This window comes from Ascaphus truei, chromosome 13 (genome assembly GCF_040206685.1).
Source record: "Ascaphus truei isolate aAscTru1 chromosome 13, aAscTru1.hap1, whole genome shotgun sequence".
Lineage (NCBI taxonomy): Eukaryota > Metazoa > Chordata > Amphibia > Anura > Ascaphidae > Ascaphus > Ascaphus truei.
Window position 1 is genome coordinate 37,192,222 of NC_134495.1, and position 20,460 is coordinate 37,212,681.

Here is a 20,460-nt window from a genome sequence, read left to right on the forward strand (position 1 = left end):
CACGGGGCAGTGAGACACTCCCCCCACACGCAGGGACACGGTACATACACGCAGGGACACGGATACCCACACGCAGGGACACGGATACCCACACGCAGGGACACGGACACCCACGGACACCCACTCAACCACACGCAGGGACACGGATACCCACACGCAGGGACACGGATACCCACACGCAGGGACACGGATACCCACACGCAGGGACACGGATACCCACACGCAGGGACACGGATACCCACACGCAGGGACACGGATACCCACACGCAGGGACACGGATACCCACACGCAGGGACACGGATACCCACACGCAGGGACACGGATACCCACACGCAGGGACACGGATACCCACGTGACACCCACTCTTAACCACATGCAGAGACACGGATAACTACCACGCAGGGACACGGATACCCACATGCAGAGACACGGATACCCACATGCAGAGACACGGATAACCACCACGTAGGGACACGGATACCCACATGCAGAGACACGGATAACCACCACGCAGGAACACAGATACTCTTACAATCAAACTTGTTCCCCGAGCGCTTGGCCTCGTTCATACGCGTTGTCAGGCTGGTGATCTGCGGCATGTGGTTGTTCAGCTTAGCAGCTTCTCTCTGTCCCTTAACGATCAGCGGGAACACAAGGACACGCGCGAGAACGGTGCCTGCAGGAGACATGGAGCGGTGAGACAGGGAGCGGTGAGACAGGGAGCGGGGATACAAGGACACGCGCGAGAACGGCGCCTGCAGGAGACAGCGAGCGGTGAGACAGGGAGCGGTGAGACAGGGAGCGGTGAGACAGCGAGCGGGGATACAAGGACACGCGCGAGATCGGTGCCTGCAGGAGACAGCGCGCGGTGAGACAGGGAGCGGGGATACAAGGACACGCGCGAGAACGGTGCCTGCAGGAGACAGCGCGCAGTGAGACAGGGAGCGGGGATACAAGGACACGCGCGAGAACGGTGCCTGCAGGAGACAGGGAGCGGTGAGACAGGGAGCGGTGATACAAGGACACGCGCGAGAACGGTGCCTGCAGGAGACATGGAGCGGTGAGACAGGGAGCGGTGAGACAGGGAGCGGTGAGACAGCGAGCGGGGATACAAGGACACGCGCGAGAACGGTGCCTGCAGGAGACATGGAGCGGTGAGACAGGGAGCGGGGATACAAGGACACGCGCGAGAACGGTGCCTGCAGGAGACATGGAGCGGTGAGACAGGGAGCGGTGATACAAGGACACGCGCGAGAACGGCGCCTGCAGGAGACAGCGCGCGGTGAGACAGGGAGCGGGGATACAAGGACACGCGCGAGAACGGTGCCTGCAGGAGACAGCGCGCGGTGAGACAGGGAGCGGGGATACAAGGACACGCGCGAGAACGGCGCCTGCAGGAGACAGCGCGCAGTGAGACAGGGAACGGGGATACAAGGACACGTGCGAGAACGGCGCCTGCAGGAGACAGCACGCGGTGAGACAGGGAGCGGTGATACAAGGACACGCGCGAGAACGGCGCCTGCAGGAGACAGCGCGCGGTGAGACAGGGAGCGGTGATACAAGGACACGCGCGAGAACGGCGCCTGCAGGAGACAGCGCGCGGTGAGACAGGGAGCGGGGATACAAGGACACGCGCGAGAACGGCGCCTGCAGGAGACAGGGAGCGGTGAGACAGGGAGCGGGGATACAAGGACACGTGCGAGAACGCGCCTGCAAGAGACAGCGAGCGGTGAGACAGCGAGCGGTGAGACAGGGAGCGGTGAGACAGGGAGCGGTGAGACAGGGAGCGGTGAGACAGGGAGCGGTGAGACAGGGAGCGGTGAGACAGGGAGCGGTGAGACAGGGAGCGGTGAGACAGGGAGCGGTGAGACAGGGAGCGGTGAGACAGGGAGCGGTGAGACAGGGAGCGGTGAGACAGGGAGCGGTGAGACAGGGAGCGGTGAGACAGGGAGCGGTGAGACAGGGAGCGGTGAGACAGGGAGCGGTGAGACAGGGAGCGGTGAGACAGGGAGCGGTGAGACAGGGAGCGGTGAGACAGGGAGCGGTGAGACAGGGAGCGGTGAGACAGGGAGCGGTGAGACAGGGAGCGGAGAGACAGGGAGCGGTGAGACAGGGAGCGGTGAGACAGGGAGCGGTGAGACAGGGAGCGTTGAGACAGGGAGCGGGGATACAAGGACACGCGCGAGAACGGTGCCTGCAGGAGACAGCGCGCGGTGAGACAGCGAGCGGTGAGACAGGGAGCGGTGAGACAGCGAGCGGTAATACAAGGATACGCGCGAGAACAGCGCATGCAGGAGACAGCAGGAGGAGAGAAGCAGAGAGATGAAAGGTCAGAGGCGAGAGAGAAATTTAGAGTTAATATGGGGGGGTAGATTAAAGGGAGAGGCTTTCACCTGCCACTATTGCCCCCCACCAGGGCAGTCCCACATCCAAGTGTAAGAACTCCAGGAAGTTCTGCACCATCCCCACGGGGGTGTTCGCCCCCAGGCCCAGTTCTGCCAGCGTCTGCTCCCCCTGCCCTAGCGCCTCAGAGAACGTAGGAGGGACCTCAGCCAGGGGCAGGGGCAACACAGCTTCCGGGGCAGGAAGAGCGGGGGGCAAGTGTGCTTCCGAGAGAGCCGGGGCCTGTGAGGGAGACAGAAGATGTGAGGGGATCCACAACACCGCGGAGCAGACACTACAGAAAAGGGCTGGGATCCAGTCTGGACAGATGAGGCCTCAGCGCAGAGTGTCTGGGCCTCGGGATGGGGGGGAAGGGGGGGCACAAGGGTCCAGCCTCAGGGATGGGTCCACGGGAGTCTGGCCCTCGCGGGCATCGCAGAAGTAGCATTGTTCCCGAGTCTCTCGGTGTCACAAGGCCCCGCGAAGACGACCTGTGACTGCTGTTGCTGGGGGTGACGCGAAGCCTGTGATCACCTGGCTGCTGGCCGCTATCACGGTGCTCTGGTAACGGGCGCTGGTCAGGAGGAGCGGCCGTCGTGTCCCGGGTGTGAGGGCGGCGGGGGACAGGACCCGGTGCAGGCAGAGGGAGACCGGACATCTGTGATACTGAGCGGGGAGAAACACAAACACGTCACCGCCAGTAATATCCCCGCACCCCCAGGTCACAGCCAGTAATATCCCCGCACCCCCAGGTCACAGCCAGTGATATCCCCGCACCCCCAGGTCACCGCCAGTGATATCCCCGCACCCCCAGGTCACCGCCAGTGATATCCCCGCACCCCCAGGTCACCGCCAGTGATATCCCCGCACCCCCAGGTCACCGCCAGTGATATCCCCGCACCCCCAGGTCACCCCCAGTGATATCCCCGCACCCCCAGGTCACAGCCAGTAATATCCCCGCACCCCCAGGTCACAGCCAGTGATATCCCCGCACCCCCAGGTCACAGCCAGTGATATCCCCGCACCCCCAGTGATATCCCCGCACCCCCAGGTCACCGCCAGTGATATCCCCGCACCCCCCGGTCACCGCCAGTGATATCCCCGCACCCCCAGGTCACCGCCAGTGATATCCCCGCACCCCCAGTGATATCCCCGCACCCCCAGTGATATCCCCGCACACCCAGGTCACAGCCAGTGATATCCCCGCACCCCCAGGTCACAGCCAGTGATATCCCCGCACCCCCAGGTCACCGCCAGTGATATCCCCGCACCCCCAGGTCACAGCCAGTGATATCCCCGCACCCCCAGGTCACAGCCAGTGATATCCCCGCACCCCCAGGTCACTGCCAGTGATATCCCCGCACCCCCAGGTCACCGCCAGTGATATCCCCACACCCCCAGGTCACCGCCAGTGATATCCGCACCCCCAGGAGGTCACCGCCAGTGATATCCCCGCACCCCCAGGTCACAGCCAGTGATATCCCCGCACCCCCAGGTCACCGCCAGTGATATCCCCGCACCCCCAGGTCACCGCCAGTGATATCCCCGCACCCCCAGGTCACCGCCAGTGATATCCCCGCACCCCCAGGTCACCGCCAGTGATATCCCCGCACCCCCAGGAGGTCACCGCCAGTGATATCCCCGCACCCCCAGGTCACCACCAGTGATATCCACACCCCCAGGAGGTCACCGCCAGTGATATCCCCGCACCCCCAGGTCACCACCAGTGATAACCGCACCCCCAGGAGGTCACAGCCTGTGACTATGTCCGTGACCCCTGGGGTTATTGTAAGGCACTGGTATTGCCTTTATACTAGATGAAAGCAGTGGTACTGTTCTGCAAAGTATGTTGGGGCTTTAACACATGGGGCTGCATTACCACCTTGCTGAACATAGAGGGCCAGGTCAGAGACACTTTCACCCTGAGAACCATGCTCACTGCTGCCCGTTCTCGCCAGGGTCACTATGGGTCACTGTTGTGCCTGAGTGTCTGGCCCTGGTAGGGAGCGGGAAGCCTTTTCATGGGCAGATAACTGTGTGGGTCTGTTGGGCTTTGGATACCAGGTCACTAATGGGGTTAGGACCATAGAGAAGAATGTGGGAGAGGTTAACCCCCTGCTGAGGGGACATTGCAAAGCAGAGGCATTGTCCTACTCAAAACTGCCTCCAGGCTGGGAGGGGTGACCAATTTGGTGAATGAAAAAGGTGGGTGAGATATGCCAGCAAAGCTCAGGGACCGCCTGACCCCTGTGACATCACCGCCCCCCGAGGTCCCCAGCCTGACCCCTGTGACATCACCGTCAGCAGAAGTCCCCAGCCTGACACCTGTGACATCACCGCCCCCAGAGGTCCCCAGCCTGACCCCTGTGACATCACCGCCCCCAGAGGTCCCCAGCCTGACCCCTGTGACATGACTGCCCCCAGCCTGACCCCTGTGACATGACTGCCCCCAGCCTGACCCCTGTGACATGACTGCCCCCAGCCTGACCCCTGTGACATGACTGCCCCCAGCCTGACCCCTGTGACATGACTGCCCCCAGCCTGACACCTGTGACATCACCGCCCCCAGAGGTCCCCAGCCTGACCCCTGTGACATCACCGCCCCCAGAGGTCCCCAGCCTGACCCCTGTGACATGATTGCCCCCAGCCTGACCCTGTGACATGACTGCCCCCAGCCTGACCCTGTGACATGACTGCCCCCAGCCTGACTCCTGTGACATGACTGCCCCCAGGTCCCCAGCCTGACCCCTGTGACATGATTGCCCCCAGGTCCCCAGTCTGACCCCTGTGACATGACTGCCCCCAGCCTGACCCTGTGACATGACTGCCCCCAGGTCCCCAGCCTGACCCTGTGACATGACTGCCCCCAGCCTGACACCTGTGACATGACTGCCCCCAGCCTGACCCTGTGACATGACTGCCCCCAGCCTGACCCTGTGACATAACCCCCCCCCCCAGAGGTCAGGTGCTTATTTCCCTCCAATGTGTGTATATAAATATATACAGTGTCCGCTCTCTCACCCGTCTCTCCGGCCCCCGCGGGAGCAGCCGGACCCTCCGAACTCCCAGACCCAGCGCTGTCCGACATGCCGCCTCCACACCGAGCGCCGCCATGTTGCTCGTGAAGTCCGTGTATCAGAGGCAGAGGACAGAAAGCCCCGCACATGCGCAGTGAGCGAGAGCGGAAAGGCCTCGCGCATGCGCAATAAAGAAAAGACGGAGCGTTGAGCGGAGAGCGTAGTGCGCACGCGCCCTAGAGAAAGCGTCAGCCCCGAGTCGCCATATTGAGTGTGTCACAGGAGAGAGCTGAGTGTCTGCAAAATAGGAGAGTTTTATATCAGTACTAGGAAGTGAGATATAACAACGCGCAGAGAGATATAACACGCAGAGATATAACACGCAGAGATATAACAACGCGCAGAGCGATATAATAACGCACAGAGAGATATAACACGCAGAGATATAACAACGCGCAGAGAGATATAACAACGCGCAGAGCGATATAACAACGCGCAGAGAGATATAACAACGCGCAGAGCGATATAATAACACGCAGAGCGATATAACAACGCGCAGAGCGATATAACAACGCGCAGAGAGATATAACAACACGCAGAGCGATATAACAACGCGCAGAGAGATATAACAACGCGCAGAGAGATATAACAACGCGCAGAGCGATATAACAACGCGCAGAGAGATATAACAACGCGCAGAGCGATATAACAACGCGCAGAGAGATATAACAACGCGCAAAGCGATATAACCGCGCAGAGAGATATAACAACGCGCAGAGAGATATAACAACACGCAGAGCGATATAACAACGCGCAGAGAGATATAACAACGCGCAGAGAGATATAACAACGCGCAGAGCGATATAACAACGCGCAGAGAGATATAACAACGCGCAGAGCGATATAACAACGCGCAGAGAGATATAACAACGCGCAGAGCGATATAACAACGCGCAGAGAGATATAACAACGCGCAAAGCGATATAACCGCGCAGAGAGATATAACAACGCGCAGAGCGATATAACAACGCGCAGAGAGATATAACAACGCGCAGAGCGATATAACAACGCGCAGAGAGATATAACAACGCGCAGAGAGATATAACAACGCGCAGAGAGATATAACAACGCGCAGAGAGATATAATAACACGCAGAGATATAACAACGCGCAGAGAGATATAACAACGCGCAGAGAGATATAACAACGCGCAGAGAGATATAACAACGCGCAGAGCGATATAACAACGCGCAGAGAGATATAACACGTAGAGATATAACAACGCGCAAAGCGATATAACCGCGCAGAGATATAACAACGCGCAGAGCGATATAACAACGCGCAGAGAGATATAACAACGCGCAGAGCGATATAACAACGCGCAGAGAGATATAACAACGCGCAGAGCGATATAACAACGCGCAGAGAGATATAACAACGCGCAAAGCGATATAACCGCGCAGAGAGATATAACAACGCGCAGAGCGATATAACAACGCGCAGAGAGATATAACAACGCGCAGAGCGATATAACAACGCGCAGAGAGATATAACAACGCGCAGAGAGATATAACAACGCGCAGAGAGATATAACAACGCGCAGAGAGATATAACAACGCGCAGAGAGATATAATAACACGCAGAGATATAACAACGCGCAGAGAGATATAACAACGCGCAGAGAGATATAACAACGCGCAGAGAGATATAACAACGCGCAGAGCGATATAACAACGCGCAGAGAGATATAACACGCAGAGATATAACAACGCGCAGAGCGATATAACAACGCGCATAGAGATATAACACGCAGAGATATAACAACGCGCAGAGAGATATAACAACGCGCAGAGCGATATAACAACGCGCAGAGCGATATAACAACGCGCAGAGAGATATAACGCGCAGAGCGATATAACAACGCGCAGAGCGATATAACAACGCGCAGAGATATAATAACACGCAGAGAGATATAATAACACGCAAGATATAACAAAGCGCAGAGCGATATAATAACGCGCAGAGAGATATAATAACACGCAGAGATATAATAACACGCAGAGATATAACAACGCGCAGAGCGATATAACAACGCGCAGAGCGATATAACAACGCGCAGAGCGATATAATAACACGCAGAGAGATATAACAACGCGCAGAGCGATATAACAACGCACAGATATAACACGCAGAGATATAACAACGCGCAGAGCGATATAACAACGCGCAGAGCGATATAATAACGCGCAGAGAGATATAATAACGCAGAGATATAATAACACGCAGAGATATAATAACACGCAGAGATATAATAACACGCAGAGAGATATAATAACACGCAGAGATATAACAACGCGCAGAGCGATATAATAACGCGCAGAGAGATATAACAACGCGCAGAGCGATATAATAACACGCAGAGCTATAATAACACGCAGAGATATAATAACACGCAGAGAGATATAATAACACGCAGAAATATAACAATGCGCAGAGCGATATAATAACGCGCAGAGAGATATAATAACACGCAGAGATGTAACAACACGCAGAGATATAACAACGCGCAGAGCGATATAACAACGCGCAGAGCGATATAACAACGCGCAGAGAGATATAACAACGCGCAGAGCGATATAACAACGTGCAGAGAGATATAACACGCAGAGATATAACAACGCGCAGAGCGATATAACAACGTGCAGAGCGATATAACACGCAGAGATATAACAACGCGTAGAGCGATATAACAACGCGCAGAGCGATATAATAACGCGCAGAGAGATATAATAACACGCAGAGATATAATAACACGCAGAGATATAATAACACGCAGAACGCAGAGAGATATAATAACACGCAGAGAGATTTAATAACACGCAGAGCGATATAATAACACGCAGAACGATATAATAACACAGAGAGATATAATAACACAGAGAGATATAATAACACGCAGAGAGATATAATAACACAGAGAGATATAATAACACAGAGAGATATAATAACACAGAGAGATATAATAACACAGAGAGATATAATAACACAGAGAGATATAATAACACAGAGAGATATAATAACACGCAGAGAGATATAATAACGCGCAGAGCGATATAACAACGCACAGAGAGATATAACACGCAGAGATATAACAACGCGCAGAGCGATATAACAACGCGCAGAGCGATATAATAACGCGCAGAGAGATATAATAACGCAGAGATATAATAACACGCAGAGATATAATAACACGCAGAGATATAATAACACGCAGAGAGATATAATAACACGCAGAGATATAACAACGCGCAAAGCGATATAATAACGCGCAGAGAGATATAACAACGCGCAGAGCGATATAATAACACGCAGAGCTATAATAACACGCAGAGATATAATAACACGCAGAGAGATATAATAACACGCAGAGATATAACAATGCGCAGAGCGATATAATAACGCGCAGAGAGATATAATAACACGCAGAGATGTAACAACACGCAGAGATATAACAACGCGCAGAGCGATATAACAACGCGCAGAGCGATATAACAACACGCAGAGAGATATAACAACGCGCAGAGCGATATAACAACGTGCAGAGAGATATAACACGCAGAGATATAACAACGCGCAGAGCGATATAACAACGTGCAGAGAGATATAACACGCAGAGATATAACAACGCGCAGAGCGATATAACAACGCGCAGAGCGATATAATAACGCGCAGAGAGATATAATAACACGCAGAGATATAATAACACGCAGAGATATAATAACACGCAGAGAGATATAATAACACGCAGAGATATAACAACGCGCAGAGCGATATAATAACGCGCAGAGAGATATAACAACGCGCAGAGCGATATAATAACACGCAGAGATATAATAACACGCAGAGATATAATAACACGCAGAGAGATATAATAATCTCTCGCAGAGAGATATAATAACACGCAGAGATATAATAACACGCAGAGATATAATAACACACAGAGAGATATAATAACACGCATTGAGATATAATAACACGCAGAGACATAATAACACGCAGAGAGATATAATAACATGCAGAGAGATATAATAACATGCAGAGAGATATAATAACAGACAATGATATGATAACACGCAGAGAGATATAATAACACGCAGAGATATAATAACATGCAGAGAGATATAATAACATGCAGAGAGATATAATAACAGACAATGATATGATAACACGCAGAGAGATATAATAACACGCAGAGATATAATAACATGCAGAGAGATATAATAACGCAGAGAGATATAATAACACGCAGAGATATAATAACACGCAGAGAGATATAATAACACGCAGAGACATAATAACATACGCAGAGAGATTTAATAACACGCAGAGAGATATAATAACACGCAGAGAGATATAATAACACGCAGAGCGATATAATAACACAGGGATTTATAATAACACGCAGAGAGATATAATAACACGCAGAGAGATATAATAACACGCAGAGAGATATAATAACACGCAGAGCGATATAATAACGCGCAGAGCGATATAATAACGCGGAGAGAGATATAATAACGCGCAGAGATATAATGACACGCAGAGCGATATAATAACGCGCAGAGATATAATAACGCGCAGAGCGATATAATAACACGCAGAGTGATATAATAACACGCAGAGCGATATAATAACACGCAGAGAGATATAATAACACGCAGAGAGATTTAATAACACGCAGAGCGATATAATAACACACAGAGCGATATAATAACACAGAGAGATATAATAACACAGAGAGATATAATAACACGCAGAGAGATATAATAACACACAGAGATACAATAACACACAGAGCGATATAATAACACAGAGAGATATATAATAACGTGCAGAGCAAAATAATAACACGCAGAGCGATATAATAACACGCAGAGAAATATAACAACGCGCAGAGCGATATAATAACACGCAGAGCTATAATAACACGCAGAGATATAATAACACGCAGAGAGATATAATAACACGCAGAGATATAACAATGCGCAGAGCGATATAATAACGCGCAGAGAGATATAATAACACGCAGAGATGTAACAACACGCAGAGATATAACAACGCGCAGAGCGATATAACAACGCGCAGAGCGATATAACAACGCGCAGAGAGATATAACAACGCGCAGAGCGATATAACAACGCGCAGAGCGATATAACAACGCGCAGAGCGATATAACAACGCGCAGAGAGATATAACAACGCGAAGAGCGATATAACAACGTGCAGAGAGATATAACACGCAGAGATATAACAACGCGCAGAGCGATATAACAACGCGCAGAGCGATATAATAACGCGCAGAGAGATATAATAACACGCAGAGATATAATAACACGCAGAGATATAATAACACGCAGAGAGATATAATAACACGCAGAGATATAACAACGCGCAGAGCGATATAATAACGCGCAGAGAGATATAACAACGCGCAGAGCGATATAATAACACGCAGAGATATAATAACACGCAGAGATATAATAACACGCAGAGAGATATAATAATCTCTCGCAGAGAGATATAATAACACGCAGAGATATAATAACACACAGAGAGATATAATAACACGCAGAGATATAATAACACGCAGAGATATAATAACATGCAGAGAGATATAATAACGCGCAGAGAGATATAATAACGCGCAGAGAGATATAATAACGCGCAGAGAGATATAATAACGCGCAGAGAGACATAATAACGCGCAGAGAGATATAATAACGCGCAGAGCGATATAATAACGCGCAGAGCGATATAATAACGCGCAGAGAGATATAATAACGCGCAGAGATATAATAACACGCAGAGCGATATAATAACACGCAGAGAGATATAATAACACGCAGAGAGATTTAATAACACGCAGAGCGATATAATAACACAGAGAGATATAATAACACAGAGAGATATAATAACACGCAGAGAGATATAATAACACACAGAGCGATATACAGTAAAAACACGCAGAGCGATATAACATGCAGAGAGATATAATAACACGCAGAGCGATATAATAACATCCAGAGATATATAATAACACGCAGAGCGATATAATAACATCCAGAGATATATAATAACACGCAGAGCAAAATAATAAAACGCAGAGAGATATAATAACACGTAGAGATATAATAACATGCAAAGAGATATAATAACACGCAGAGAGATATAATAACATGGAGAGATATAATAACACGCAGAGATATAATAACACGCAGAGAGATATAATAACATGCAGAGATATATAATAACACAGAGAGATATAATAACACGCAGAGATATAATAACACGCAGAGAGATATAATAACATGCAGAGCAAAATAATAACACGCAGAGAGATATAATAACAGGCAGAGAGATATAATAACACGCAGAGAGATATAATAACAGGCAGAGACCTATAATAACACGCAGTGACATATAATAACACGCAGAGATATAATAACACGCAGAGAGATATAGTAACAGGCAGAGAGATATAATAACACGCAGAGCGATATAATAACACGCAGAGATATAATAACACGCAGAGAAATATAATAACACGCAAAGAGATATAATAACACGCATTGAGATATAATAACACGCAGAGACATAATAACACGCAGAGAGATATAATAACATGCAAAGAGATATAATAACATGCAGAGAGATATAATAACAGACAATGATATGATAACACGCAGAGAGATATAATAACACGCAGAGATATAATAACATGCAGAGAGATATAATAACATGCAGAGAGATATAATAACAGACAATGATATGATAACACGCAGAGAGATATAATAACACGCAGAGATATAATAACATGCAGAGAGATATAATAACGCAGAGAGATATAATAACACGCAGAGATATAATAACACGCAGAGAGATATAATAACACACAGAGACATAATAACATACGCAGAGAGATTTAATAACACGCAGAGAGATATAATAACACGCAGAGAGATATAATAACACACAGAGCGATATAATAACACAGGGATTTATAATAACACGCAGAGAGATATAATAACACGCAGAGAGATATAATAACACGCAGAGAGATATAATAACACGCAGAGAGATATAATAACACGCAGAGCGATATAATAACGCGCAGAGCGATATAATAACGCGGAGAGAGATATAATAACGCGCAGAGATATAATGACATGCAGAGCGATATAATAACGCGCAGAGATATAATAACGCGCAGAGCGATATAATAACACGCAGAGCGATATAATAACACGCAGAGCGATATAATAACACGCAGAGAGATATAATAACACGCAGAGAGATTTAATAACACGCAGAGTGATATAATAACACACAGAGCGATATAATAACACAGAGAGATATAATAACACAGAGAGATATAATAACACAGAGAGATATAATAACACGCAGAGAGATATAATAACACACAGAGCGATATACAGTAAAAACACGAAGAGCGATATAATAACACACAGAGATATAACACGCAGAGCGATATAATAACACAGAGAGATATATAATAACGTGCAGAGCAAAATAATAACACGCAGAGCGATATAATACCACGCAGAGCGATATAATAACACGCAGAGATATAATAACACGCAGAGAAATATAATAACACGCAAAGAGATATAATAACACGCATTGAAATATAATAACACGCAGAGACATAATAACACGCAGAGAGATATAATAACATGCAAAGAGATATAATAACATGCAGAGAGATATAATAACAGACAATGATATGATAACACGCAGAGAGATATAATAACACGCAGAGATATAATAACATGCAGAGAGATATAATAACGCAGAGAGATATAATAACACGCAGAGATATAATAACACGCAGAGAGATATAATAACACACAGAGACATAATAACATACGCAGAGAGATTTAATAACACGCAGAGAGATATAATAACACGCAGAGAGATATAATAACACACAGAGCGATATAATAACACAGGGATTTATAATAACACGCAGAGAGATATAATAACACGCAGAGAGATATAATAACACGCAGAGAGATATAATAACACGCAGAGAGATATAATAACACGCAGAGCGATATAATAACGCGCAGAGCGATATAATAACGCGGAGAGAGATATAATAACGCGCAGAGATATAATGACATGCAGAGCGATATAATAACGCGCAGAGATATAATAATGCGCAGAGCGATATAATAACACGCAGAGCGATATAATAACACGCAGAGCGATATAATAACACGCAGAGAGATATAATAACACGCAGAGAGATTTAATAACACGCAGAGTGATATAATAACACACAGAGCGATATAATAACACAGAGAGATATAATAACACAGAGAGATATAATAACACGCAGAGAGATATAATAACACAGAGAGATATATAATAACGTGCAGAGCAAAATAATAACACGCAGAGCGATATAATACCACGCAGAGCGATATAATACCACGCAGAGCGATATAATACCACGCAGAGAAATATAATAACACGCAGAGATATAATAACACGCAGAGCGATATAATAACACGCAGAGAAATATAATAACACGCAGAGATATAATAACGCTCAGAGATATAATAACACACAGAGCGATATACAGTAAAAACACGCAGAGCGATATAACATGCAGAGAGATATAATAACACACAGAGCAATATAATAACATCCAGAGATATATAATAACACGCAGAGATATAATAACACGCAGAGAGATATAATAACATGCAGAGAGATATAATAACATGCAGAGAGATATAATAACACGCAGAGATATAATAACATGCAGAGAGATATAATAACGCAGAGAGATATAATAACACGCAGAGCGATATAATAACACGCAGAGATATAATAACACGCAGAGCGATATAATAACACGCAGAGATATAATAACACGCAAAGAGATATAATAACACGCAGAGAGATATAATAACATGCAGAGAGATATAATAACATGCAGAGAGATATAATAACAGACAATGATATGATAACATGCAGAGAGATATAATAACACGCAGAGATATAATAACATGCAGAGAGATATAATAACGCAGAGAGATATAATAACACGCAGAGATATAATAACACTCAGAGAGATATAATAACACGCAGAGATATAATAACATGCAGAGAGATATAATAACACGCAGAGAGATATAATAACACGCAGAGAGATTTAATAACATGCAGAGAGATATAATAACACGCAGAGAGATATAATAACACAAAGAGCGATATAATAACATACAGGGATTTATAATAACACGCAGAGAGATATAATAACACGCAGAGAGATATAATAACACGCAGAGAGATATAATAACACGCAGAGAGATATAATAACACGCAGAGCGATATAATAACACGCAGAGCGATATAATAACACGCAGAGAGATATAATAACACGCAGAGAGATTTAATAACACGCAGAGCGATATAATAACACACAGAGTGATATAATAACACAGAGAGATATAATAACACAGAGAGATATAATAACACGCAGAGAGATATAATAACACACAGAGCGATATACAGTAAAAACACGAAGAGCGATATAATAACACACAGAGATATAACATGCAGAGCGATATAATAACACAGAGAGATATATAATAACGTGCAGAGCAAAATAATAACACGCAGAGCGATATAATACCACGCAGAGCGATATAATACCACGCAGAGCGATATAATACCACGCAGAGAAATATAATAACACGCAGAGATATAATAACACGCAGAGCGATATAATAACACGCAGAGAAATATAACAACACGCAGAGATATAATAACTGTCAGAGCGATATACAGTAAAAACACGCAGAGCGGTATAACATGCAGAGATATAATAACACGCAGAGCGATATACAGTAAAAACACGCAGAGCGGTATAACATGCAGAGATATAATAACACGCAGAGCGATATACAGCAATAACACGCAGAGCAATATAATAACATCCAGAGATATATAATAACACGCAGAGATATATAATAACACGCAGAGAGATATAATAACATGCAGAGAGATATAATAACACGCAGAGAGATATAATAACACGCAGAGAGATATAATAACATCCAGAGATATATAATAACACGCAGAGCAAAATAATAAAACGCAGAGAGATATAATAACACGTAGAGAGATATAATAACACGGAGAGATATAATAACACGCAGAGATATAATAACATGCAGAGAGATATAATAACATGCAGAGAGATATAATAACACGCAGAGAGATATAATAACAGGCAGAGAGATATAATAACATAATAACACGCAGAGAGATATAATAACACGCAGAGAGATATAGTAACAGGCAGAGAGATATAATAACACGCAGAGCGATATAATAACACGCAGAGATATAATAACACGCAGAGAGATATAATAACACGCAAAGAGATATAATAACACGCATTGAGATATAATAACACGCAGAGAGATATAATAACACGCAGAGAGATATAATAACATGCAGAGAGATATAATAACAGACAATGATATGATAACACGCAGAGAGATATAATAACACGCAGAGATATAATAACATGCAGAGAGATATAATAACGCAGAGAGATATAATAACACGCAGAGAGATATAATAACACGCAGAGAGATATAATAACACGCAGAGATATAATAACATGCAGAGAGATATAATAACACGCAGAGAGATATAATAACACGCAGAGATTTAATAACACGCAGAGAGATATAATAACACGCAGAGAGATATAATAACACGCAGAGAGATTTAATAACATGCAGAGAGATATAATAACACGCAGAGAGATATAATAACACACAGAGCGATATACAGTAAAAACACGAAGAGCGATATAATAACACACAGAGATATAACATGCAGAGCGATATAATAACACAGAGAGATATATAATAACGTGCAGAGCAAAATAATAACACGCAGAGCGATATAATACCACGCAGAGCGATATAATACCACGCAGAGCGATATAATACCACGCAGAGAAATATAATAACACGCAGAGATATAATAACACGCAGAGCGATATAATAACACGCAGAGAAATATAACAACACGCAGAGATATAATAACGCTCAGAGCGATATACAGTAAAAACACGCAGAGCGGTATAACATGCAGAGATATAATAACACGCAGAGCGATATACAGTAAAAACACGCAGAGCGGTATAACATGCAGAGATATAATAACACGCAGAGCGATATACAGCAATAACACGCAGAGCAATATAATAACATCCAGAGATATATAATAACACGCAGAGATATATAATAACACGCAGAGAGATATAATAACATGCAGAGAGATATAATAACACGCAGAGAGATATAATAACACGCAGAGCGATATAATAACATCCAGAGATATATAATAACACGCAGAGCAAAATAATAAAACGCAGAGAGATATAATAACACGTAGAGAGATATAATAACACGGAGAGATATAATAACACGCAGAGATATAATAACATGCAGAGAGATATAATAACATGCAGAGAGATATAATAACACGCAGAGAGATATAATAACAGGCAGAGAGATATAATAACACGCAGAGAGATATAATAACACGCAGAGAGATATAGTAACAGGCAGAGAGATATAATAACACGCAGAGCGATATAATAACACGCAGAGATATAATAACACGCAGAGAGATATAATAACACGCAAAGAGATATAATAACACACATTGAGATATAATAACACGCAGAGAGATATAATAACACGCAGAGAGATATAATAACATGCAGAGAGATATAATAACAGACAATGATATGATAACACGCAGAGAGATATAATAACACGCAGAGATATAATAACATGCAGAGAGATATAATAACGCAGAGAGATATAATAACACGCAGAGATATAATAACACGCAGAGAGATATAATAACACGCAGAGATATAATAACATGCAGAGAGATATAATAACACGCAGAGAGATATAATAACACGCAGAGATTTAATAACACGCAGAGAGATATAATAACACGCAGAGAGATATCATAACACACAGAGCGATATAATAACATACAGGGATTTATAATAACACGCAGAGAGATATAATAACACGCAGAGAGATATAATAACACACAGAGATATAATAACACACAGAGCGATATAATAACACGCAGAGAGATATAATAACACAGAGAGAGATATAATAACACACAGAGAGATATAATAACACACAGAGCGATATAATAACACTCAGAGAGATATAATAACACACAGAGCGATATAATAACACGCAGAGATATAATAACACGCAGAGATATAATAACACGCAGAGAGATATAATAACACGCAGAGAGATATAATAACAGAGAGCGATATAATAACACGCAAAGCGATGTGTTTCTGGCACCTCTGGCAACCATGAGATAAAATGACTGACAGTATATACCCCTGTATATGTATCTGACCCCGTGCCCCCTGATTCCTTGTGTTTGTATTTATAGTCACAGATTGCAATGAGTGAGCAGCAGGTGGCGCTAGAGCTCCATGGATAAAGCTGCAGACTCTGTGTGTGATCACTGCCCCCTCTAGAGGTCTGCTGAGGAACAGCAGGCTGAGTGCTAGTAATTATTCTGATTAGGGAACGTGCTGTGAGAATTAGGCTTCGGCCAGGGTTCCTGTTGGCGGGCGGAGGCGCGCTGAGGCTCTGGCCTTAGATAGCGAGCCGTCCGGGGGTGTGTCGGGGGCATGTTGGCGGGCGGGCCAGTGACGTCACGGCATGACCAGTATGCAGGTCCTAACACTACTTGTGAGTATTCTCATTCACCTCTGCTGGAGGGAGAATGGCCTCAGTGGGCCTGTCCTGCACATGTACATGAAAATACCGGCTGCTTAAAAAATGAGCTTAAACACAGTATGTAGGAGACTTACTGTCTCAGAGACATAATAACATGCAGAGAGATATAATAACACACAATGAGATATAATAACATGCAGAGAGATATAATAACACGCAATGAGATATAATAACACGCAGAGATATAATAACACACAGAGAGATATAATAACACGCAGAGAGATATAATAACACGCAGAGAGATATAATAACACACAGAGATATTTAATAACACGCAGTGAGATATAATAACACACAGTGAGATATAATAACACGCAGAGAGATATAATAACACACAATGAGATATCATAACACACAGTGAGATATAATAACACACAGTGAGATATAATAACACACAATGAGATATAATAACACACAATGAGATATAATAACACACAATGAGATATAATAACACACAATGAGATATAATAACACACAATGAGATATAATAACACACAATGAGATATAATAAGACAGAGATATAATAACTCCTCTCTCCCTCTCCTCCTCTCTTGCTCCCCCTCATACTCTCTCACTCCCCTCTCCTCCTCTCTCACTCCCTCCTCTTCTATCACTCCCCCTCCTATTTAATTCCCCCCCTCTCCTGCCCCTCCTCCTCTTTCACTCCCCCTTCCTCTTTCCCTTCCCCTCCCCCTCTCTCACACTCCTCCTCCTCTTTCCCTCCCCCTTCCTCCTCTCTCACTCCTCCCTCCTCCTCTCTCATTCCCCCTACTCCTCTCTCGCTCCCCCCTCCTCCTCTCTCACTCCTCCACAAATGATGAGGCTGCGCTCGTCTGTTGGCTTCCAAGTGTCTGTCAGGGCTTCTTTCTCTCGCAGCTCCTCCACTCCCCGGGGATCAGCCGGGACAATAGTCATCCAAATATTACACAAAAGTAGGAGCGCAGAGAGAACAAAGTATTAGACAATCATCCACTTTTAATGGCACACTGAACATTACAACTTACAATCAAATGCTGCTGCATACACGATGAGAATCCCACACCCGTCCGTCACTCCCACCGTCACTGCCCTACACAGACCTCCTCCCTAGCACCGCGGATCACCGCTGGATACAGGAACCGGAAGTGAGTCCAATGATTGACTGGAGGATAGGCGGGCTATCTCGCGAGAGTGCACGGCTTAGCTGGGGCCGAGCACTCAATGCGTGACGTCTATGGGGGCCGTCTGGGTTATGGATATCTCTATCAACCAGGTATCACACTCTATAGGAGACGTGTGAACCTGTGAATCTAGCCGAACCGTCTACGCGTTTCGCGCTCATTAGCGCTTCATCAGGAGGCGATGGGGCATGTCGGGAGGTAGCCTTATATAGGCTAACACCCCCTAATTACCCCAAATACTAAAAACATGCCAAAAACATATTCTAATGGTATTGTGAACAAAGAACAACAATAAAAACATTGAAAACATACTCCTCACATACTTAACCCAACTAAAACATTAAAAATACTCTAAAATATATTAACAGATACAATACAACCATTTTAAAATTACACGTACAATTAAAACATTAAAAACCTAATTATAAATGCAATCCAACTTGGAACTCATCTACATCCTCGTTAAAAATGGCTAGTCCTTACTACCTCATTGTAAGGGATCGGGGGACACGCGCCTCTCAGCGGGTCCCCGTCACCGCGGCTCCCAGTGCGGTTGCTAGCTCCCGTCCCCCTCCTCGTCGGCTCCTTACCTCTGCTGCTCGGGTGCCTTGCCGCTCCTCTGCGGCGCACGCCACATCCTCGCACACGCGGCCGGGGCGCGCGCACAGGAATCTTACAGAGTGCGCGCGCACACGATCCTCTTGGCCATCCTCCCGTGTCGCTGGCTCCGCCCCCCATCGGCTGCAAGCGATTTCCACTACTCACCTGTCTGACTCCTACCCTGCACACCTGGACCTATCCCTGGTCTTGCTCAGACAGGCCTCCACTCCACCCCTTGCTACCATTGGTCCTCCTGCATTTATAACCCCAGTCTGCCCTCTCCTTCCTCGCTCTGTATTCTGAGGCCAGAGTCATGTGTGGTATGAATAGCCCAGATAGCTTCAACTCAGCCCTCTTTCCAAAGCACAACAAGTACTGTATATTTTCTTCACATT

At 45.7% G+C, this 20,460-nt stretch overlaps 1 protein-coding gene across 1 annotated transcript in view; it reads right to left on the bottom strand.

Moving 5' to 3' along the window:
• Positions 1-5,561, bottom strand: part of OXA1L (OXA1L mitochondrial inner membrane insertase) — a 27,673-nt gene extending 22,112 nt beyond the window's left edge. Inside the window, 4 exon segments of the mRNA XM_075568003.1 lie at positions 371-676; positions 2,394-2,625; positions 2,917-3,048; positions 5,404-5,561. Coding sequence (XP_075424118.1) covers positions 371-676; positions 2,394-2,625; positions 2,917-3,048; positions 5,404-5,496 — 763 coding nt within the window. The 5' untranslated portion in view covers positions 5,497-5,561.
• Between the last annotated feature and the right edge of the window lie 14,899 nt (positions 5,562-20,460).